Genomic DNA, 23,975 nt, shown 5'->3' with positions numbered 1-23,975 from the left:
CTCACAGTGATTCTATGAACAATAGCTCAGAACCCTGTCCAATTATCCTGGGGTAATCTCACTATCTCTGACATATACAAGTGGTATATGTGACTTTCTGCAGCATGCACTTCAAATCTTTCTCAGTTTCAGAAAGCAAGACTGTGACACCTGCATATTGTTAATGAAGTAGCAGGTTGATGAATCTTCCTCCAATCCTGATGCCACATTTTTCTTAATAAAGTCTAGTCTCCAAAGTGATCTGTTCCACATATAAATGGAAAAGGTATGGAGAAAGGTCACATCCATGATGCCCTTCTTTCTTCATTTTGAACCATGTAGTTTTCTTTGCTCTGTTCTAATGACTTCTTCCTGGTCCAAGGTCCTATGAGCACAATCAAGTATTCTGGGATTCCCATTCTTATCAATATTAGCTGCAATATGTTGTAATTTACACAGTCAAATGCCTTTGTATAGTCAATAACTTATAAAGAAACATTCTCCTGCTGTTTCTGCTGTCAGCCAAGATTCAACTGGCATTGGGAATGACATCCCTTCTAGTGATGTCTCTTGTAAATCCATCTGTCAATTTATGTTCCAGTAATTTTTAAAAATAATCTTCAGCAAAATTTTGCTTACATGTATTATTTGTGATGCTGTTCAAGAATTTCCACACTCTATTAAATCACCTTTTTTTGTCATAGGAATAAATACAGATCTCTTTCAGTCAATTTGCCAGATATTTGTCCTCTATATTTCTTGGCACAACAGGGTAAGCATGTCCAGGGCTGCATCTGCTTGTCAAAATACGCCAATTGGTTTTCCATCAATCTCTATGGCCTTATTATGATTTTATTTCTTTGCCAATTCCTTTGGAGCAGCTTGAACATCTTTTATCACCACTGCCTCCTGATCATATGTTGTCCATGAAATTCTTCTGTGTCATCTAAACATTTTTGATGCAGTAACTCTATGCGTAGATTGGCCAGATTCTGCTATTTGGGCTTGAGACTGGAGTTTGGCTCTTGCTCGCATTAGGGAGTGAACTGAGCTAATTAGGCTTCATATTTAAAAAAAGCTTTTAGACCCGAGGGCCAGAAGCCCTGTTTTTTGTGGATCTCTCCAATAAAACAACATTGAAAGCAGGAGGGCGTCCACTTACAAAAAAGGCTTGCCTCTGGAAACTCTATGAACTTGGAAAAAAGATAAAAGTTTTGTATTCATCATATGGGTCATCTACAACACTTAACAATCCCAACAGGGACTCTGTGTACTCCTTCCACCTTCCTTTGATGCTTCTTGTTGTATCATGAAATTCCTGCCCACAGCATCTCTAAGTAATGAAACTCGAGGCTTGAACTTTTCTTCAGTTCCTTTTGCTTGAGAAATGCTGAGAGTTTGTCTATTTTTTTTTTAATTTTCTGACTTCAGTTCTTAGCACATTTGATTATAATACTTTGCTTTGTCTTACTGAGCTGCTCTTTGAAATGTTCTGTTCAGCTCCTTAACTTCCTAACTTCTTCTCTTTGCTTTTGCTTCTCTGCATTCTAATGCAATACTCAGAGTCTATCCTGACATCTCTCTTCTAACATTGATTTCTTCTGACATCATTCTTGGTCTTTCTTCCTCCTCTATCTTTAGTATCTTTAGTAATCTTTAGTAGTCTTCAAGTAAATGTACTCATTGACAATTTCAATCTTTTCTCCATTCACTGGTCTAATTGTGAGGATTTTTGTCTTCTTTACGTTGAGATGCAATAAATGGAAAGCTGTAGTCTTTTTCTATTTTGCAGTAAGGTCTTTCAATCTTCATTTTCCATAAGCGACATTGTATCTTCTGTATGACACAAGTTGTTGATGAGCTTTCTTCTAATCCTGATGCCACATTCTTCTTCATTACATTTCAGCTTCATAGACTGCTTGCTCTACGTATGTATTGAATAGAGGTGTTCAAAGGATACAGCACGTAAGGTTAGCTTCCCTGATATTCAATCGTGCATTATCCCCTTGTTCTGTTTGAATGAATAATTGTTTTATGAGTCATGTAATAGTTCCTCATGAACACAATTAACTTTTCTCTAATCCTTATTCTTCTCAATGCTATCCATAATTCATTATAATCCATACAGTCAAATGCCATTGCATAACAAATAAAGCTAAGGCAAGTATATTTCTTATATTCTCTGCTTTCAGTCAAGGTCTACATGACATTAGCAATGATATCCCTTGTTACATAGACTCTTCTGTATCCATTTTTAATTTATGGCAGTTCTCTGTTTATGTATTGCTCCAGGTATTTTTTTTCTCATAATCTTTATCAAAGTTTCACTTGTCTAATAAGTTTTGTTTCTGACTCAATGGTACACAACAACAGCAATACTAATGATGTTATTCTATAATTTCCACATTCAGTTGGATGACCTATGTGAGAATAATGGACACAAATATGGATCTCTTCCAGGTGGTTGGCTAGCTAGCTCTCTTGCAAATGTGACAGGCTAGATAAGTGATCACATTCAGGGGTTCACTGAAATACTACAATTGCTAGTCTGTTATTTCCTAGATTCTTACTTTTTGCCAGTGTCTTCTTTGAAGCTTTGACTTCTTCTTGCAAGACCATTGGATCTTAATCATATGCTACTTCCTGAAATGGTTCCATGTCAACCAATTTGTGTTGTCATCACAAAGTGGAAAATATGATGCCTTGTGTTAGGTACAGTTCAGTCCTTTGAGTGACATTGACAATTACTTACTATTTGTTGTTCCTGTGTACACTCAAGTTGCTTTTGACTCATTGTGACCTTATGTACAAAAGCTCCAAGCCTGCTCTATCTTGAACGAACCTAATTAATAAACTCTAAATTGTTGTGGGAAAAGCTTAAGTGGCATAGTGTACAGGATTCATTGCAAACTAAGTATCAGTGCCTCTCTGACAGTTCAAATCTGTCAGTGACTTCAGTTGCAAGAAGGACAATCTACTCCTTTGCAATTTACAATCTCTAAAAACCTACCAAATGGTCAGTTGAGCTAGGTTTGAATAAAAAGATATAATTTAAAAAATTGTTTTGCCACTTAGTGTTATAATCCTTGTGTTGTACTTAAAATTGTATAAAGAAGCATAACTAGAGACATAGTTGGGATTTTAATTTGCTGCTACTGCTGAAGGATTTTTATCCTTACTTAATATTTAAGCAAAAATATTAACTTCATTAATAAATAAAAATGTACATTAGTATTATTTTAGTAAATTAGAATAAAATAATTGTAAAAATTTGTAATAGATTTCAGATAGGAAAATAAATACACACATTTATATCAACACACAAAAATCCTCAGACCAAAGTTATATATATGCATTTTAATGCACTTAACTTAAAAGTGAATATTAGGAAAGACATATTTTAAATTGTTTCAATAACAATTCCATTAAAAACCTAATGATTCCATAGTTAATGTTTTTTTTTATTGTTAAGTTTTGTTGAGAATGACTCATAGTAACCCAATGCACAACAGATTTGAACCCTGTCCTATCCTTTGTCATTCTCACAATCTATGACACACTTGAGTCCATTTCTGTAGTCACTATTCTAATTCATCATATTGAAGGGCTTCTTGTCTTTAACTGACTCTCCATCTCTCCAAGTATTATGTCTCTCTCCAAGGAATAGCCTCTCTTAACAACATGCCCAAAGTATGTGAGATGAAGCTTTGTCATCCTTGCCTCCAAGGACCATTCTGGTCGAACTTCCTCTAGAACCTATCTCTTTGTTCTTTTAGCAGCCCATGGGACACTCAGTATACTTCAACACCACAGCTTCAAGGCTTCACTTTTTCTTCTGGCATACTATTTCACTGTCCAGGTTTCAGATGCTGGAAGTTATGAAATATTCATAGAAAAATTAAAGAATTTTATGAAAATGAGAAAATGACTAGAGATGATGTAACAGATTTGACTCAAGAGCTAGTCTCAATGTCACATGCTTATGAAAACTGCCAAATGAATAAGGAAGACTGAAGAATTTATGGCATTAAATTGCATGGTATAGACAAAGAAGATAAAAAATTTTAATATTTTATGGTCTGGCAAAAAATAAGTATTTTGTAAGAAAATTCAAGTTGCTTCTTGGAGGTAAGAATCATGAAACTTTATCTCATATGTTTTGAGCATACTATCAGCAGCTGGCAATCATTGCAAATGGATATCATGCTTGGAAAGGTAGAGGGTCAGAGAAGGTGAGGTAGTCATTTAACCTAGTTTAACATTCTGGAACAGGAAATACACTAAAGATTAGATAAGAGTGCAGGGGAAAGAAAAGAATAAACAGAGATGGTGGATGAATGTAATAGCAATGTAAGTGTGTACAATGACATTGTAATTAGTTAATGGCATCAATCAGTGGTAATTAATGTCTAAGAATAATTTTCTGAAAAAAAATTACTTGACTTAGAAACTTTTATAGAAACAAAACAGATTTTAAAAATACCACTGGTATAAAATTTAAAATCATTTTATAATTTTAAAATATTTTATTTTGTTTATTGCTTACAGACTCAGTATATTATTTCCATCTTCTTTTAATACTTCCTGGATCATTTAATGTTCTGCCTAAAGCATCCTTGATTATAACAACTCGAAGTTTGAATTTGTTCTTGAGTTCCTTGAGCTTAAGAAATGCTGAGCGAGTTCTGCCCTTTTAATTTTCTGACTCCAACTCTGCACATTTTATTGTAATATTTTACTTTGTCATCACTTGCTGCCTTTTGAAATCTTCTATTCAATTCTTTAGTATCTTTAATTCTTCCTGGTTGATGTACATAGGGTTTTCAGAGGCCTGCTATTTCAGAAGTGGATGGCCAATCTTTCTTTCTAGTCTGTCATAATCTGAATGTTCAGATTTGGAGAAGTATCAGACAGACCAGCATTTTATAGAATTGGCAGACACAGAAGAATTTCATGAAACAACATATGAGAAAGAGCCTACGGTGATGAAAGAAGAAGGTCAAGCTTCTTGGAAGGAAATAGCAAAAAAAAAGGCCCCAGTAACAGATGGTATACCAATTGACATATTTAAGCTAATGGATGCTGCCGTGGATGTGCTCACCAAGTTGTGCCAAGAAATCTGGAGAACAACTACTTGGCCAACTGACTAGAAGAGATCTATAGTTGTTCCCATTTCAAAGAAGGGTGACGCAACTGAGTGTGGAAACTACAGAACAGTGTCATTGATTTCACAGGCAAGCAAGATTCTACTGAAGATTATCCAAAAACGACTGGAACAGCACATCAGCAGAGGACTGCTGGAAGTCCAGGCTGGGTTTAGAAGGGGTCATGGTAGTAGGGATATTGTAGCTGATCTTAGATGGATCATAGCTGAAAGCAGGGAATACCAGAAGAATGTCTATCTGTGTTTCATTGACTATGCAAAGGGGTTTGACTGTGTGGATCATAACAAAGTGTGGCTGAGTCTGAGAAGACTGGGAACCCCAGAACTATTGATTGTGCTCATGCGAAACCTATACTTGGACCAAGAGGCAGTCGTCAGAACAGAGCAGGGTAACACTGCATGGTTCAAAATTGGGAAGGGTGGACCCCAGGAATGTGTCCTATCTCCATACCTTTTCATCCTGTATGCAGAGCATATTAGCCGAGAGGCTGGACTCTATGAAGAGAAGTGTGGCGTCAGGATTGGTGGAAGATCTATTAACAATCTGCGTTATGCAGATGACACAACCCTGCTTGTTGAAATTGAAGAGGACCTGGAGCACCTGCTGCATAGGATCAAAGACTGCAGCCTTCCGTATGGACTGAGGTTCAATGTCAAGAAGACAAAGATTCTCACCACTGGACCAATTGGCAGCGTCAGGATGGATGGTGAAGAGATTGAGATTGTTCACAGCTTTAGTTTGCTTGGCTCCACAGTCAACACTCTTGGGACCAGTAGCCAGGAAACTAAAAGGCGCATTGCCAAGGGAAAATCTGCTGTTAGGGACCTCTGAAAGTACTGAAGAGCAGCGGTGTCTCTCTGGAGACTAAGGTGCGTCTGATACAGGCCATGGTTTTCGCAATCACTTATTATGCATCAGAGAGTTGAACAATGACCAAAGAGGACAGAAGGAGAATTGATGCCTTTGAGCTGTGATGTTGGAGAAAAATGTTGAGATTACCATGGACTGCTAGGAAAACAAACAGATTCATCCTGGAAAGGGTTAAATCAGGCGGCTTTCTGGAGGCAAGGATTCTGGGGCTCCATACTTTGGACATGTTGTAAGAAGATCCTGGTCCTTGGAGAAGGATATCTTGCTGGGGAGTGTTGAGGGACAGCGCAGGAGGGGAAGGCCCTCTATGAGGTGGATTGATTCGGTGACTGGGATTATTGGGATGGAAGTGTCAGAGACAGTGCGATTGGCAAGTGAAAGAGCAGAGTTTAGGGATGTGCATAGGGTCGCTATGAGTCGCAAGCGACTTGACGGCACATAACAACAACATATTGCTTTCTATGTAAGACATAAAGTACATCTCATGGGTGCACTTAAAATGAATCGTTTTACGCCCGAAGTTCAAAGTTACTTAAAACCAGAAAATGTATGTTATTCATGTCCTTTTGTAAAAATATATGTAGATTGTTTTAATATCTTCTCATACCTTATAAACCAGTCTATTATGCCTTTATGATTAAACAATTATCTAAGATAAGAAAAATTATCTTTTTTATAAAAAATTACGTGTAAATAGGAAACAAAAACACCCAAACTTGTTTACTTGGGGTTCCAAAGGATGTCTTATATATGTGTATGTGTTTAATTTATTTCTCATTATTATCTATCAATTTGCATTGGTCTTTCAAAAATCCTAAATTTCTAAATAAAATCCAGTCTTTCTTGCAATCTAGTGGCAAGGAGTTGATCTGCCAGCCCAAAGGCACACAGTTTGAATCCTCTAACTGCTCTGCGGTAGAACAGTGGTCAATCTTCTATATGATTCACTGCAAATCCCCTGCAGGTCAGCTATGAGTTGGTTATGAATCAACAGTATGCAGCAACAAAGAAGTATATATTATGGCTACTATAAATACAGTCTTGGATAATCATTCTAGCACTAGGTCCTCTATTTCACCTACGTCCCTGTTATAAAAATGTGGAAGCATTGCCTGAGTCAAAAAGATAGTATGATGAAGCCAAAGAGCTAAAACTAGAGCTGTCTAATGCCTAAATCTATGTGCATATCTACTGTGCAGCTTGATAATGTAATCTCAACTACCAGAAACTTCAAATTTAAAATGTTTTAAATGTATATAAATGTGATGTGCTAAGATAAATGGCATAAAATAATTTAAAAGAAAAACCTTCCAAATGTTGTCTAATATTTAGATTAGAATATAAAAGATAACTCCTTCAAAATTTCTTCAAAAGATATCTATTCTTAAAATAGCCATTGAATTTAGTTAAACATCCTGTCAAAGTAATGAGCAGTGGGGAATGAGGGTTTGATGGTAATTTAGTTACCTACTTTTGTGCACATAAAAGAAGAAGACTGGATTGAAACTAATTATCTCCTTTGAAAAGAAGGCATTTTCAAGTATAGCAACAGGTGGCCCCAAGGATGACTGACTTGTTCTTAATTTCCATATTGTACAGAAGCTGAAAACTCATGCAAAAGGTAGTTGAAATTTCATGTCACAGTGTTCTTATATAAGTCACAGAAAACAACAAGAAACAAACTCATCAAAATGAGAAAGAAAAATCCATTTTGAGATGTCATTTTCTATTTTAACCAAACATGATAATTCTGCATATGCTTGAAGCATCTTTGTTGTATGTTTATGTACCAGGTAGGTAGATTCTGACTTTAATCCCAATTACCCCCTTTCTTTTCCAAAAGAGTACCTTAAAGTGTAGAGTACACGACCATCATTCCAAATTCTCAGCATCCTGTTGGGAGTAGTTATCCAGTGGGCATCAGCCTTTTTTGAGTTTCTGAAAAAAGTATCTGGAATCCATATTTTCCCCACCATATTGCTGTTTAATCGAAGGACTTTTATGGTGCTATTAAATTTCAGCCGTCTGTCATACCATGTTTGGGCAAAAAATATATCAATTGTGTATTCCTGTTTTCAAGAAAAAGATAATGAACAGTGTAAACAATAAAAATGAATGCCAGAAAATTCATTCTTACTTTTCGGTAGTTAGGGTTTTTTGTTTGTTTTTGTTTGTGTATGTATGTGTATGGGGGGGATCTCATTGTCATTATGAGGCAAAGCTACATTGGCTTTAAATAGCCACATAGGCAGTAAAGACTTAGTTGTAGTGACTACTAATTTATTCATGTTTTGAATGACATTTTTATTTTTTTAATGGCCCCCTCTGCATGAGCTCTAGAAGAAGCATGGCCCAATCATGATACAATTATTCCTTTTTTCTATGTATACAGTGCAGCGTTTCTCAGCCTGAACACTTTTGTTATTTTTGTCCATATTGTTATTTTTTGTGTCATATAGTTAATTGTTGGAGGGGGGGCTGTCCTGTGCATTGAGGAATGGTTTCTAAAACATTCTTGGTTTCCACCCAATAAATGCCAGGAGCACACTTGACTTTATGTTATAAGAAACAAAAACAGATACAGATACTGATATACATCCTCAGAAAATACAAAATCTTCCAAGTTCGGAATCATTGTAAAATGAAAGAATGCTTAACAATTTTCTGAACTAGAGTGGTGAACAATAGTTGCCTCATCATGAAATGATGGCTATAGTCAGATCATTGGAGTAAAGAACATATACATAAGACATTTTGTTTCATGATTTGCAGACAGTAAAAATCCAGTAAAATGTAATATATTTTTTCTTTTTTTGCTAAAATAATAAATGAGACTAATCTATGATAATATACATCAAATGCTATCATAAAGGATATACTTGAAGTACTATAACAACTAATTACAATGTATTAATATCCCTTACGCCTTCATAACCTGAGTAGAGCATGCTGAACATAATAAAAAAGAGCTAAGTATAGCATGAAAGACAGCCATTGTTTGTATAGCATGAAAGATATGTTGGAGTAAAAAATAGTGAATTCTGGTTTGAATATTATATTGAATGAATTGCTTTTAGAAAGTCATTTTAATTTCTGAGAATCATTTTCCTCAACTATAAAAACCATAAATTGATCCAAATAAGTACGTAAGCCCTCTCCAGATTTGTGATAGTAAGCCCCATTGATCTACAGCTCTATCATTACAGTTATCCTCGTCTTGCTATTAATAAAACTTTAGTATTATTTTTATTCTTGTTGATGTCATAGTACTTGTTTCTGCCAGTCTTCTTGCTAAACACACTTCATGCATCATCTCATGTAATAACTGCCTATGTGAATAATAAAAATAAATAATGAATAATAAAAAGTAGATGAAATTATCTGGTATTTACAACATTTTGATTAACTGAGCCTAATTAGGCATAGTGTTATTTTACAACATGCCCTCAATCATGTCTATAAGTGGAAAAAGAAAAAGAAACTAAATATCAGCTTTTCTAGAATATGAGATTTGGGTAAGAGTGGATGTTCCTAATTTCCAATCCATTCACTTTCCTCCATTCATCATGATTTTATGGTCAAAATGTTGAAGAAAAAAGGAAATTCTTCTTTGTTCCAACCTATACAAATAATCAGGATCATACTACAATTTCCTTCTTTTGCTACATCCTCATTTATATGTGTTCTTTACTTACTACATCTGCTACCATATCTCATTATAATTTTTAACAGTTAGTCATAAGCTATGCCACCTTTGTTCAAAATGTAGTTTCATATTGGCATTAGAGTAGTAATAAGAAACAAATCTATTGCATTAATCCCTTTGTAAACTAATCAGTTATGTCTCAGAGGACAGCACAGTTTTTAAAATGTGATCTACATTTTAACACACATACAAATGATAAGTCCCATGGTCCTTTAGCCAAAATTTAATAAACTATTGTCTTGGGACAGTAATGCAGATGACACAACCCTGCTTGCTGAAACTAAGGAAGACCTAAAGTACTTACTGTGGAATGTCAGGGACTTCAGTCTTCAGTATGGATTGAAACTCAATATCAAGAAAGCAAACATTCTCACCACTGGGCCAACTGGCAGCATCATAATGATGGTGAAGATTGAGATTGTTCAGTTTTGGTTTGCTTGGATTCACAGTCAACACGCTTGGCACCAGCAGCCAGGATATTAAAAGATGTATTGTGATGGGAAAGTCTGCGATCAGAGACCTCTCGAAAGTGCTTAAGTGCAAAGATGTCAGACTGGAGACTAAGGTGCACCTGACACATGTCATGGTCTTTGCAATCACTTGCTATGCATCAGAGAACTGGACAATGACTAGGGATAATAGAAAGAGAATTGATGCCTTTGAGCTGTGGTGCTGGAGAAGAGTATTGAATATACCATGGACTGCTAGGAAAACTGAAATTGAGTTTGAAACTGAAACTGAAACATGGACTGCTGAAACTGAGGAGGACCTCATGCACTTGCTGTGAAGGGTCAAGGACTGCAGCCTTCAGTATGAACTGAGGCTCAATGTCAAGAAGACAATGATTCTCACCACTGGACCAATTGGCAGCATCAGGATGGATGGCAAAGAGATTGAGATTGTTCACAGCTTCAGTTCGCTCGGCTCCACAGTCAACACTCCTGGCATCAGCAGTCAGGAAATCAAAAAGCATATCGCGATGGGAAAGTCTGCTGTTAGGGACCTCTCTAAAGTACTCAGGAGCAACGGTGTCTCTCTGGAGACTAAGGTGCGCCTGATACAGGCCATGGTCTTTGCAATCGCTTGTTATGCATCAGAGAGTTGGACAATGACTAGGGAGGACAGAAGGAGAGTGGATGCTTTTGAGCTGTGGTGCTGGAGAAGAGTACTGAATGTACCATGGACTGCCAGGAAAACAAACAGATTCAGCTTGGAGAGGATTAAACCAAGCTACTCCTTGCAGGCAAGGATTCTGGGGCTTCGTCTGACATACTTTGGACATGTTGCCAGGAGGGACGGGTCTTTGGAGAGGGACATCATGCTTGGCAGGGTGGAGGGACAGTGCAGGAGGGGAAGACCCTCTATGAGATGGATTGATTCTGTGACTGGGGTAATCAGGATGGGTGTGTCAGAGGCAGTGCGGTTGGCTCAGGACAGAGCATGGTTTAGAGCTGTTGTGCATAGGGTCGCTATGAGTCGCAAACTACTCGACGGCACTAAACAACGACAACAGCTAGGAAAACAAACAGGTTTATCCTGGAGAAGGTGAAACCATGCTGCTCCTTGGAGTCAAGGATTCTGAAGCTTCATCTGACATACTTTGGAATAGTTGCAAGGAGGGACCAGTCCTTGGAGAGGGAAGTCATGCTTGGGAGGGTGGAGGGAAAGGGCAGGAGAGAAAGACCCTTGATTAGATGGATTGATTTAGTGACTGGGGTATTTGGGGTAGGTGTGTTGGAGATGGTGAGTTTGGCCCAGGATAGGTCAGAGTTTAGGGCTATTGTACATAGGGTTTCTATGAGTCATAGGCGACTAGACGGCACATAAGAACAACCACATTCTTAAAACAGAGTCCTATATTTGAGTACTTTAACAAATATTTTCTCCTTACTATTTGCATCAACATATCAAAATACTGAAGATTCTAAAAATTTAAAAATAAACATTTTAGCATTTGTTCAGTGAGGAAGCATGTAAACTTATTTGCACGGAGATGAGGTTAGTAATACAGCTTATTTTAAACAAGCTTATTTTAAATAAGAGCAATTAACATCTCTCTCTTTTTCTCTCTGTCTTTCTGACTCAACAGAGTCCTTGTTGCTAGCTCATTAGGCAATATTTCAATCATTATGTTGTTGTTATGTTGACTCGTCTGCACCCATAGTGACTCTATGTGCAGCAGCTCTGAAGTGGGCACTGTCCTGAACTAGTCTCACTAATTCTGACACACCAATCCCAATTGTCCCGGTCACTGACACACCAATCCCAATTGTCCAAGTCACTGTATCAATCCATCTCGTACAGGATCTCTCTCTCCTGCGCTGTCCGTCCACCCTTCTGAGCATGATGTCTTTCTACAAAGATCAGTGTCTCCTAGCCATGCACCCAAAGTATGTGAGACTGAATTTCAAAATCCTAGACTCCAAAAAGAAACTTGATTTCATCCTCTCCAAGATGGTATTTGTTTAGGTATGCTATGTTATGTTATTTCCTCATTTTATGCTGTAACATTATTTTGCATTAAATTTATCAAAATCTATTTTATATTTAGGTTGTGTTAGTTGTTTATATCTGTGATATGATTTATTCTAAGAAATATTTTTAATTTGAAACAAAATGTAACCTTTCACATTTTCATGTTCTAAAAAGTGGTGAAGCATTATTTTATTTTGTAGCAAGCAACACCAGTACACTAGTACACCAACCAAAGATGTTGTGTTGGAAATTATATTATGTTTATAAAACTTTAGGTTTATAAATCTTCATTTTATTTGTATAGTATTTTATGGTCATATTAAATTCTGATAACAAATATTAAAACTTGTCTTCATATAGCAAAAGAATAAAACATTTAAAAAAAATTGCCTCTATTTTCCAAAGCATTGCATTTGTTATTTTTTTTTTACCAAAGGATATGGTATAGTTTGACTTATGTCCTCCCCCTGACTCCAAGTATATAATATATATAATGTAGAACCTTTATTTAGTGAGCCTCTATGATCTGATCAGCCAAATAACTTCTATAAACATTCTTCTGTAAGATTAAAAGTGGAATGCGACACTAAAGCCATCACAGACCTAATGGGATGTATGAGAAGTATTCCTATGGTGTGACCCTTAATGTCTTTTATCTCTTTACAGATAAAAGGGGAAGAAACAATGGAGGGACATGAAGAGAAGGCCATGAATTACAACAACAACAACAACAACAAAATAATCTCCAGGGATAAAGTGCATTTCTTTGACCCTGCTCTACTTACAACAAAGCTGGGAATGCCAGGACAAATGGAGGTGTAGAAAGAACACTGGGCCTCCAGATGGAAAGGAAGGAGGACAATCCTCCATAACCAATACAGGGGGAGGGCCTTGTCCTAGAACTGGAACTTTGAATTTGGACTTATAAATCCTCCTAAAGGAAACATTGGTGTCCTAGTGGAAAGAAGCTGTGCTGCAATCCTGAAGGTGCACAGTTCGAACCCACCAGTTGTTCCCTAGGAGAAGGATGGGCAGTCTCCTTCTGTGTGATTAACTGGCTCTGAAAACCCATGGAGGGTCATCTATGGGTTGATTCTAACTCGATGGCACAAAACAACAACAAATCCTTATAAAATCCAAGAGAACATATTGCTGTGTGTTATTGCAGCATCAGATAGGTAAGGCAAGAGAGAAAGATAGTTATATTCCTTGCTATTTTCGTGATACTACATATCTTCTCTAATAGTTTCTTAGAATAGACAAACTTACCATATTTATAGCGTTTACTGGACCAATACTATTCACATACATGTCTGTGTGAATTAACGTTGGTTTCACTGTAAAGAGAACCATAGAAACAAATTTATATAGAGAAGTACAATATTATAATATTTTAGCCGTTGTTGTCTGTAAATAGAAGTTTATAGATTTTTTTAGAAGTGATTTATTCACAAATAAATTCATGTTAGTAACTAATTTGCTACTTAGTAATTGTTGTTATATGTTGTTTGGTTTAGTTGCCACTCACAGCTGAGTCTCCAGTGAATTTTCAGAGGCAGTAAATCACATAGAAGATTTCCCATCTCTATCTCTGTCTCTCCCTCTCTCTCTTCCGTCTCTCCTCTCCAGTGAAGCACTGGTGGCCTAGTGGCAAGAAGCTGCATTACAATCCCAAAGGCATGCTCAGTAGAAGAGGGATGGGTGATCTCCTCCTGTGTGATTTACTGCCTCTGAAAACCTGCTGAAGAGTGAGCCATGGGTTAGTACTGGCTCGACGGTACTCAACAACAACTTTAGAGCAGCTAGTGCATTTGAACCATGTACCTTATGGTTGGGAGCACAATTTCTTACCACTGGGCCATTAGATTAGCCAGATCACAGTTTTCAAAGAAATATCTCCTTTTAAGTATTTAAACTCAGCAAACAAGCACTCTAGTTTTGTGATCAATTACTATTAAAGCTGCATAAAATGGAATAGATTTTAAAAGTCTGCTTTCTGCTACATATATCCAGTTTCTAGGTATCTTAAATTTTAATTTTTCTTCTAAAATTCAAACTCAATCTGGACAGTTCTACCTGGCATGACAAGATAGAAAAAATAAAAACTTAATGATCTAGATAAAACAGTCATTAGGAACATGAAGTAAATACAAACAAAATAATAGATAGACATAAATAGCTTTTGGAACACTGCTCCTTGTTGATTCTTGCTATGTCTACTTTATCTTCACACAGCTCTAGTTAAAACAAAATCAATCTTTCTCAATGACTTATTGGACTCTCTGACTTACCAAATAATATGAGGAAACCATATGGAAAACCATTGCATATCTATTTGTCAGAGAAGATGTATATTAAAAATTTGTGGTACAACATCCGTGACTGAATAGATGTGCTCCATTTTCATTTAATAGTTACTGAACAGGAAATCATAATATCATTCTGGGCTTCTATTCAACAAGAGCATTTGTCTCATCTTTATTCATTTTCCTTGAAAGCATTTTGTTCTCATAATCGGTGATGGAGGTGGATTGAATTCTCCACTGCTCCCCACCTGTACATCTTTGCCTTGGCCTTATTTAGGGAACTTCCTAGTCTATCGACTTTGAGTTTGCTCATCTGATCTGTTTTAGTAAAAAAATATATGGACAGAAGGGACAGTGGGTCAATCTGAAGCTCAGACACTCAGAAGTTTGATGAGTTTCATTATTGCTATTGCTTTTTGCTAATATCATGAGAAGGATACAGCAAGATTGCTGGTCGCTGGAGTAGCATGAGGAACACTTAGAGAAAAGCTACCCTGGATGAGCAGCCTAGCTCCTTCTAGTTCACAACTTGATCTTGGCAGTGTGTTACAAAGAAACAAGTAACTAATATATCTGTTGTTTACCCATTTTTGCTTATTTGTTTCTTTGTGGGTTTTTTTGTTTGTTTGTTTTGTTTTTTGTTTTGTTTTGGTTTTTTTACATTACTCATTTTCCTCCAACAGGCTTTTTGTGGGGTGTCTAGGAAAATGTTTACGTTCAATCTTCAAACGTCACTTGACAAATTACATTTCCTCAATCTGAGCTAATCAATGTCCTCTAATCACATAGATATGATATTCATACACACATATTACTCACTTCTTTTTATTCACTACATGGAAAATACCATTTAAACTTTTCTGATTCTTGAAGTGCACTAATGTTTTTCTCAAAGGTGGATAGGCATGTGTTCTTATCCATGGGATATACTGCCACATACTGAGACTTTAGGATGGCTGGTAGGTTGGAACCTTCTGGTTACAGTCTAATACTTTTAGCATTGCATCACCAAGGTCCTCCCTCACATATAGACCACATCACAAAAACTTTTAACGTACCTCCTATGTCAGGTCGAAGTTTATTGTCATATCCTTCCAGCAGGTTGTTTAGGATGACAGTAACATCACCCTCAGGAACTTTTGGAGTCAAGACCCAGGTTTTATTAGATGCATAATCTTCATAGTCATCATCAGATTTTTGACTAGTAAGGCTGAGAAAACAAGAGCTTTGGTCAAGAAACACATCTTACCCTCCACTTATCATTTGGCTACAACTAGCCTGTGAAAAGCAGAAATAAAATAAATTTACTAGAGTGCAGATAAGATCGAAAAATTCTATCCTTAGGTTCATTGGGCTACTTAAAATGCACAGATGGAGATCAAAAGTTATTCACATAGACTGTTCAGTTGTGTAGAATGCACTTCTTTCACAGATAAAAATCCACCATGTTACCACGTTCTTTCTGTTACTTTTACTCTTTCCTTATATGATTTTCTGTCAATCTTTTAAGTATCATTAAGAACTTATTTACAAAAAAATTAATTTTGTGAATGAGGTGCGTAAATCATGAAACTGTCTTCTAAGAAATTGAGCATAATGTCTACCTATTTCTTCTTTGAGAAGTTAACTTGTTCCAACCTATTAATGAAAGAAAGAGACTGATAATTAGATTCACTCCCACAAGCCTCCAGACTGCCTCTTCCTTCTCAATTAAACTACTAAGGAGAGCTCAGTCTTGTTGCCTTGCCTTCCTCCAGGGTGTGTGTATGTGTATTTTCCCCCTTACTTGCACTGACAGCAAGGGTGGTTCATTTATCTTTAGTTGTTAAGAACCTTGTACTATGAAAAAAAAATGTAGTTGTAGACTTTAAAGCACCCATTATTACAGCAAAGATCTTAAACTAGGAAATACAATAATGGTTACTGCTACAATCATAGAAACATAATTATCTAATTTGAGAATTTATATCCTGTGTCTCAGTTTTACACTTCTAAAACAGGAAATTCCCAATAGAATTAGAAACTAGGACTGTTCTTAGAATATGATAAGATTTCTATATAAATTGCTGCCATTTTCATTATTATCAGTTTTCAGTAGATATTATTACTGTGTATTTTGTAATCAATTACAAAAATTCAGACTCAAAATACAAAACTTCTTACCTGTTTTGGGTTTATTTTCTTAATTGTATGTTACAGAGTAGTTCTTGTTAGATAGCAAAATTATTTTTAATTTAATTGTTTCTAAAGGTATGGAATATCTTACTAGATATCAATGACTGGCAACTTGCCCTGAATGCATGTTTATATATAATAAATACAGACACACACACACACACACAGACAACATAGTTGTCTGTGTATGTGTGTGTGTATACATGAGTGGCATCCATTTCCTAAATAACATGCCTCCAGAAATTCTATGAACTTTGATGAATGTAGATTATTGTAGAGGGGCTGTACACCTTTTGTTCATAGTGTTGCTATGAGTCATGCCTAACTGGAAGGCAATCAACAATGATAAAAACAACAACATATATATACATGCACAGCACACACATGCACATATATACATTTAATGAATATACATCAAAGCAGATTGATCATCCATCTACCATACTTAATTATAAAGATAAAGCTACAAAAAAATTGAGAACGTATATATGTAGGAAAGTAAACCATAAAGTAATGCCATGAGAGCTCCAGTTCATACATGCACCGGCTTATTCCAAGAAAATAGGTGTCTCTAATGTCTCTGTGATCAGCCAATGGTTGCAGATAAGTTTTCGCAGCAATGCATCTGTCTTAGTCTTGTGAGAAGAGAGTTCTGGTGGATAAGACCATAAAGAGTTGAGCTGCTAATCCAAAGGCCACACTTATCTGGCTATGCAAATCTACCCGTCTCTGAAGTCTCAAAAAAGGACAATCTTCTCCATTGCCATTTATAGTACCAGATAAACACCGAAGAGTAGGTTATGATTTGATCCCACAGGACAACACTGATAAAAGACTGTTTAGGATAGTTTCATTTAAAAAAAAAAAGATACATGTCAAATAAAAGTGTCGCTTGAGTATCAGCTAGGTCACGGATTTTCTATCAGTATTTTAAACAAGGCTATCGGCACCTAACAACAACACCATATAGAGTTCTGTGGGCCTGGTGGATAGAAAGTTATGTTACCAAGACAAAGGTGGGTGATTTTAATCTGAGACCCTCCGGCCTGGTTTTAACTATTTTTGGCCAAACATTCTTCAAAGTGATATAATACTGATCTGTTCGTTTGCTCTACAGAGGTAACGCACGGTTGTGACACTGATGTGTCAAATGTGATAGTAATTACCCATGGTACAGTGTTTGGTCGAGCTCCTCAATTAAATAAGCTTGGAAGCAGGAGAGGCATCCCCTTCCAAAATAGCTTCCCTCGGAATCTCTATGAACTTGGAGAAATGATGAAAGTTATACAAGTGTTCAGGTCTTTTGTTCATAGGGTCATTATGAATCGTCTAGGATTCAACTGCACTTAACAACAACAACATCGCTAAGGAAGATCATTTTATGGAAAAATTATAACCAGTGATGAGTTTTGGATTTATCAAAATGAATCCAAGAGCAAAGTCAATTGAAAACAATGACTTTTGGTAGATCTGCTGGATCAATTAAGTTCAAGGCAGTTCAGAGAGTTCTGAGAAATCTTTTGGGGTATCCTAAAGAAAAATCTTGATAGATTTTTTTTTCTTTTGGGATACAGGAAGATGATGTGGTTTCTTATGAAGAAGTTTTAAGAAAATTGAAAACTCCCTTTGCAATTAACACAACAGACCAGGGAACTTTCCTGAGAGAATTTTTATTTTTTCCATTATGACAAAATCCCCATTCATTCTTTTTGAGGATAACTGATATTTTTCTACAAGAATTTTGAAAGTCTAAGCCCATATAAACTGTAGCCCTGAACTTACCTCTTTAGAACTTCTTTTTGTGTCCAAAATTCAAAAAACATTTAAGAGGAATACAATTTGAGTCCTCTGAGGACACAGATAATTACCACTTTTTTTTTACACTAAATCCAAGCATGTAGAAAATCATTGGAGAAGAGTTAGTTGCACAGAAACACTACCTTTAAAAGAATATAGACTTATAAGATGTCTGTGTTAAGAAATAGAAGCTTCATATATGTTAATTATATTTAATAAGGTTTTTGGCAAGTATGACAATACTTTTGACTTACTCTTGTTCACATGGTATATGTACAGCAGAGGGATAGTTATGAAACTGAGAATGAGAGATGATACATTTTTAAAAGCAATCACTTCAGTGCACTGATTTATAAAGCAAGCACAGCAACTTTCTTTGTTTTCTTCATTTAAAGCTTCTCAAATGGGGGTAGAGGAGGGGAAACATAAAAAATAAGCTGCGCATTTGCATGGAAACTATCAGAATTGCTGTTGTTGTTGTTATGTGCCATCAAGTTACCTGTAACTCACAACAAACCTATATAAAACATCTCTGCTCCTGTCTTATCCTGAGCCAGACTTACTAACTCTGACACATCTAATTCCGTTGCCCCAGTTATTGTGTCAATCAATCTCATCCAGGGTCTTCCTCTCCTGCACCTTCCTGCACCTTCCTCCTCTGCCCTTCCAAGCATCATGTCCTTCTCCAAGTACTGGTCCTTCCTGGCTATGTGTCTAAAGTATGTGAGACAGACCTTCATAATCCTTGCCTCCAAGGAAATCTTGGTTTCACCCTCTCCAAGACAGACCTGTTTGTTCTACTGGTGGTCCACTACATGTTCAGTACTCATAGCAAACACCACAGTTCAAAGGAATCAATTCTTCTCTGTCATCCTTCATCATTGTCCTACTCTCTGATGCATAGTATGTAATTGTAAAGACCAGGGCCTGGATCAGGCACACCTTGGTCTATAGACTGACACTGTTCCTCAGTACTCTGGAAAGTTCGCTGACAGTGGACTTACCCATTGCAATTGTCTTTTGATTTCCTGACTGCTAGTGCCAAGACTGTTGAGTGTGGAGCTAAGTAAGCTGGCATTGTTAACAATCTCAAACTCTTTTCTATGATGGTAAAGCCAGTTAACCCAATTGTGAGAATCTTTGTCTTTTTGAGTCGTTGACTTTTTACAGCAAATGTTTCATGCCCTCCTCAGTTTAAGCAAGCAAGTTTGTGTTATCTGCATTACACAGGTTGTTGACGAGTCTTCCTCCAATCCGGATGCCACACTCTTCCTCATAAAGGCCAGTCTCACAAATTATCTATTCTGTGTACAGATTGAAAAAGGTTCCATCCCTGGCATATTTCTTTCCTGATTTTTAACTATGCAGTGTTTTCTTGCGCTGTTCTGAGGACAGTCCTTGGTCCAGGTATAGGTTTTAAATGAGCATAATCAAGTGTTCTGGGATTACCATTCATCTAAAGGTTAACCACAATTTATTGTGATCTACACCGTCAAGTGCCTTATAATCAATGAAGTGCAGCTAGACACTCCTCTGGTTGTTGTTGTTTTTGTTATGTGCCATAGAGTCTTTTGTGACTCATAGTGACCTTATGTACAAGAGCCCTAAACCCTGCTCTATCCTGTGCCAATCGCATTGCCACTGACACACCCATCCTGATTACCCCAGTCACTGAATCAATCCATCTCATAGAGGATCTTCCCCTCCTGTGCTGTCCCTCCACCCTCCCAAGCATGATGTCCCTCTCCAAGGATCTGTCCCTCCTTACAACATGTCCAAAGTATGTCAGATAAAGCCCCAGAATCTTTACCTCCAAGAGTAGCCTGGTTTAAACCCTCTCCAGAATGAATCTGTTTGTTTTCTTGGCAGTCCACAGTACATTCAATACTCTTCTCCAGCACCACAGCTCAAAGGCATCAATTCTCCTTCTATCCTCCCTAGTCATTGTCCAACTCTCTGATGCATGGCGATTGCAAAAACCATGGCCTGTATCAGGCGGACCTTAGTCTCCAGAGAGACACCATTGCTCTTGAGTACTTTAGAGAGGTCTCTAGCAATAGACTTTCCCATCGCAATACGTTTTTTTTATTTCCTGGCTGCTGGTGCCAAGAGTGTTGACCATGGAGCCGAGCAAACTGAAGCTGTGAACAATCTCAATCTCTTTGCCAACCATCCTGATGCTACCAATTGGTCCAGTGGTGATAATCTTTGTCTTCTTTACATTGAGCCTCAGTCCATACTGAAGGCTGCAGCCCTTGACCCTCTGTAGCAAGTGCATGATGTCCTCCTCAGTTTCAGCGAGCAAGGATGTGTTATCTGCATAACGCAGATTGTTAATAGATCTTCCACCAATCCTGATGCCACACTTCTCCTCTCTGATAATTTGCTCTGCATACAGGTTGAAAAGGTATGGAGATAGGACACATCCCTGGCCTACACCCTTCCCAATTTTGAACCATGCGGTGTTACCCTGCTCTGTTCTGACAACTGCCTCTTGGTCCAAGTATAGGTTCCACATTAGCATGATGAAATGTTCTGGGTTTCTCATTCTTCTCAGAGTCAGCCACAGTTTGTTATGATCCACACAGTCAAACGCCTTTGCATAATCAATGAAACACAGATAGACATTCTTCTGGTATTTCCTGCTTTCAGCTGAAATCCATCTAACATCAGCTACAATATCCCTAGTACCATGACCCCTTCTAAACCCAGCCTGGACTTCTGCAATTTTCTGCTGATGTGCTGTTCCAGTCATTTTTGGATAATCTTCAGTAGAATCTTGCTTGCATGTGAAATCAATGATATTGTTCTGTAGTTTCCACACTCTGTTGGGTCACCCTTCTTTGGAACGGGAACAAATCTTTGCTTTTAATCAAAATCTATCTGACATTGATGGTAGTGTCTTTAGTGCTACAGCCTCTTCTAAATCCTGCTTGTATTCTGCTAGTTCTGTCAATGTACTGTTTTGGATAATCTTCAACAAGAAGTTGCTTGTGTGTGATATTATTGATATTGTTCATAATTTCCACACTCTTTCAGATCATCTTTTTTTTAGGGGGATAGGAATATATATGGATGTCTTCCAGTCCGTTGGCCAGGTAGTTCTAGGCACAACCTGGTAAGCATGTCCACCTTTTGTCCTTTAGCAAGCACAAAGATTTTAAACAATTGTTATATTTTATAGAATGATTCTGGCCTGTATAATGGAGTGGGCAAAACTTCAGCCAGCTCTCAAAGGAAAGTCCTCAGTGTAGTAACAGAAACCAGTTGTCAGTTATCACATCCTTCTTGAGTCTAAATCCATATTTTTTTGCAGACTGCTGTTTATAGGACACAAATTCCATGGCCCAAATATTCTCAATTTAGTAAAGCGGAAACATCTAAAGAAGTAAGAAGTAGGGAAACAAATAAACATAAGACAATTGCTCTGATTAAAAAGAAATCTTTACATTCTTCCAGTTAATTATTGAAAAAAGAATTCTGTTAGTCAGTTTGATGTCACTGAAACAGAACTTTACATTGATCTAGTTTGGTCATATGAATTTTCTTTTCAAAGATTGTTTTGTCTTCTCCTTCTTTCCTTTTCTTTTCATTATATCTCTCTATTTCTTTCAACATATAAATAATATTAAAGAAACTTCATAAAGAATCCATTTAATTGTTTGAGTTGCTTGTTTTCAAACCATCTCTACTTATAAATAAATGATCCATGTATCATGATACTGGATTACTATAATCTATCAAACTAAATGAAATGGAACAGGAAGAAAACACTTTGATAAAACAAGAGATACTTGCATAAAAATAACACTGATTTCCAGACAGGTGCCTATAATACTTTTCATATCAACTCCTACTAAATGTCAAAATAGTGGCAGATATTGTCGTGTTTATTAGTAAGTTTCAAGAGGTCTGTTCACAGACTTTAGCATATTTACTAGTTATAGAACAGAATATATAGAACAGATAAATTAAGAACATAATTTTTAAGAGTTTAAAAATACTAGCTTTGATCTCTGGATTCATGTTCTATCTGGGATGCTAGTGTTTTATGACCTTGAGCAAGTTATTTGACCTTAAGCTTTAACAATCTCATTTTAAACAAATAGATAATATTCATGTCATATTTTTACATAGGTTTAAGATAATGGCTTAGCAGGTGCTTAGCAAAATGCTCGCCACAACACACTGAAAAGAGTTCCTTTGCAACAACTGTTAGAAAGTGACCACTGCTGGATTTGTGACAACGGCTCCAGTCATAGAAATAAAGCCTGATTCTATAGATCCTGTTTCCAGGCCCGTGTCCAATATGGGCTGAGATGAACTAAAAACAGATGTTTTCCAGGAAGAAAAATAATGAAGCCTTATATTATAAATAAATGAAAGTTTTCTTCTGTACAGGCTTCCCAGCTGAGGTCTAAATTAAAGGGGTTGATACACAACCTGGGATAGCTTCCAGATTTGTGTGGGGGGAAAAATAAAACAACATAAATAAATATAAAATTCACCCAATGTTGCCTATTTCTCCGAGATTCTTCAGTGCAAAGAATTTCCACAGTTACAGAAGGAGGTGGGTCATCTGGGCATGATAATGTCAGCCTGTCAGAGGAGGCGTTCTGTGGAATCATGAACTGCAGTAGAAGGCTGGGGCAGAAACAGATTGATAATGGTTCATGAAAATTGAACTCACACTTGAATGAACTAAGAGTAAATATAAACTAGGAACTTGTGACTAAAAACATCTACAGAAAATAGTACTTTATTTGTCATTAAGTTTATTAAAAAACCCCACAAAAATCATCTCAAAGAAGGAAATGAACCAACAATAATTTCAAAAGTATTTCTATTAAATAGTCAGAGTGATAATTTGAGAACAAGACCAAAAAAAAAGATGATGGTATTTTTGTCTCTTATTTTGAAAAAAAAAATTGCTAGAAAGCATCTGATTGAGAAATTTGGACCAGCAGCATCAGTATCACTAGGGAATTTGTTAGAAATGCAGAACCCTGTAACACTTAAATTAGAACACATATTTTTTCCAAGTACATTACTTGAATAATATCCATATGATAATTTGACTATTTCTGTTATAGAATACTTAAGTCCAAAATATTACTTTGGACTCTGTGTGTTTTGGAGTGGGATCTCTTGGACATTTAGAGTTCGTAATTTTTGTCCAAAACCTGAATCTAACTCATCATGCTACAACTTTGGTTATTCACCTTTATTTACATTTTTTGTAGTTTTATGCATGTCTTGAATTTTTACAATGAGGATGCTTGATATCAGTAATCAGGAAAACAAAATTATTACATAGAGGGTAGAAAGAAGACAAATACTGAATAAACCTTGTTTAATGCAAGGCTGTTCATAGTTTAGCATGAAAGTGCTAAATATTTTCATTTTGACACATATTCTAGATGCTTACTTTTTTGAAACTCAGTTATACAACATACAGAATTTTCATATATATATGTATATGAAGTCATACTTTACCAAGTT

The 23,975-nt window shown here is 36.6% G+C and overlaps 1 protein-coding gene across 2 annotated transcripts in view; it reads right to left on the bottom strand.

The window, feature by feature from the left end:
* The window catches only part of GABRG2 (gamma-aminobutyric acid (GABA) A receptor, gamma 2), a 210,569-nt gene that overhangs the window by 131,343 nt on the left and 55,251 nt on the right, over positions 1-23,975 (bottom strand). For both annotated transcript variants that reach the window (XM_006897047.1, XM_006897048.1), the window contains exons 2-4: positions 15,560-15,711; positions 13,465-13,532; positions 7,863-8,083 (exon numbers count right to left, since the gene is read on the bottom strand). In XM_006897047.1, coding sequence (XP_006897109.1) covers positions 7,863-8,083; positions 13,465-13,532; positions 15,560-15,711 — 441 coding nt within the window. The remainder of the gene's footprint in view (positions 1-7,862; positions 8,084-13,464; positions 13,533-15,559; positions 15,712-23,975) is intronic.

This window comes from Elephantulus edwardii, unplaced genomic scaffold (assembly GCF_000299155.1).
Source record: "Elephantulus edwardii isolate Elephantulus edwardi_28Jun2011 unplaced genomic scaffold, EleEdw1.0 scaffold00197, whole genome shotgun sequence".
Taxonomy (NCBI): domain Eukaryota; kingdom Metazoa; phylum Chordata; class Mammalia; order Macroscelidea; family Macroscelididae; genus Elephantulus; species Elephantulus edwardii.
This window is presented reverse-complemented; position numbering and strand designations above follow the sequence as displayed.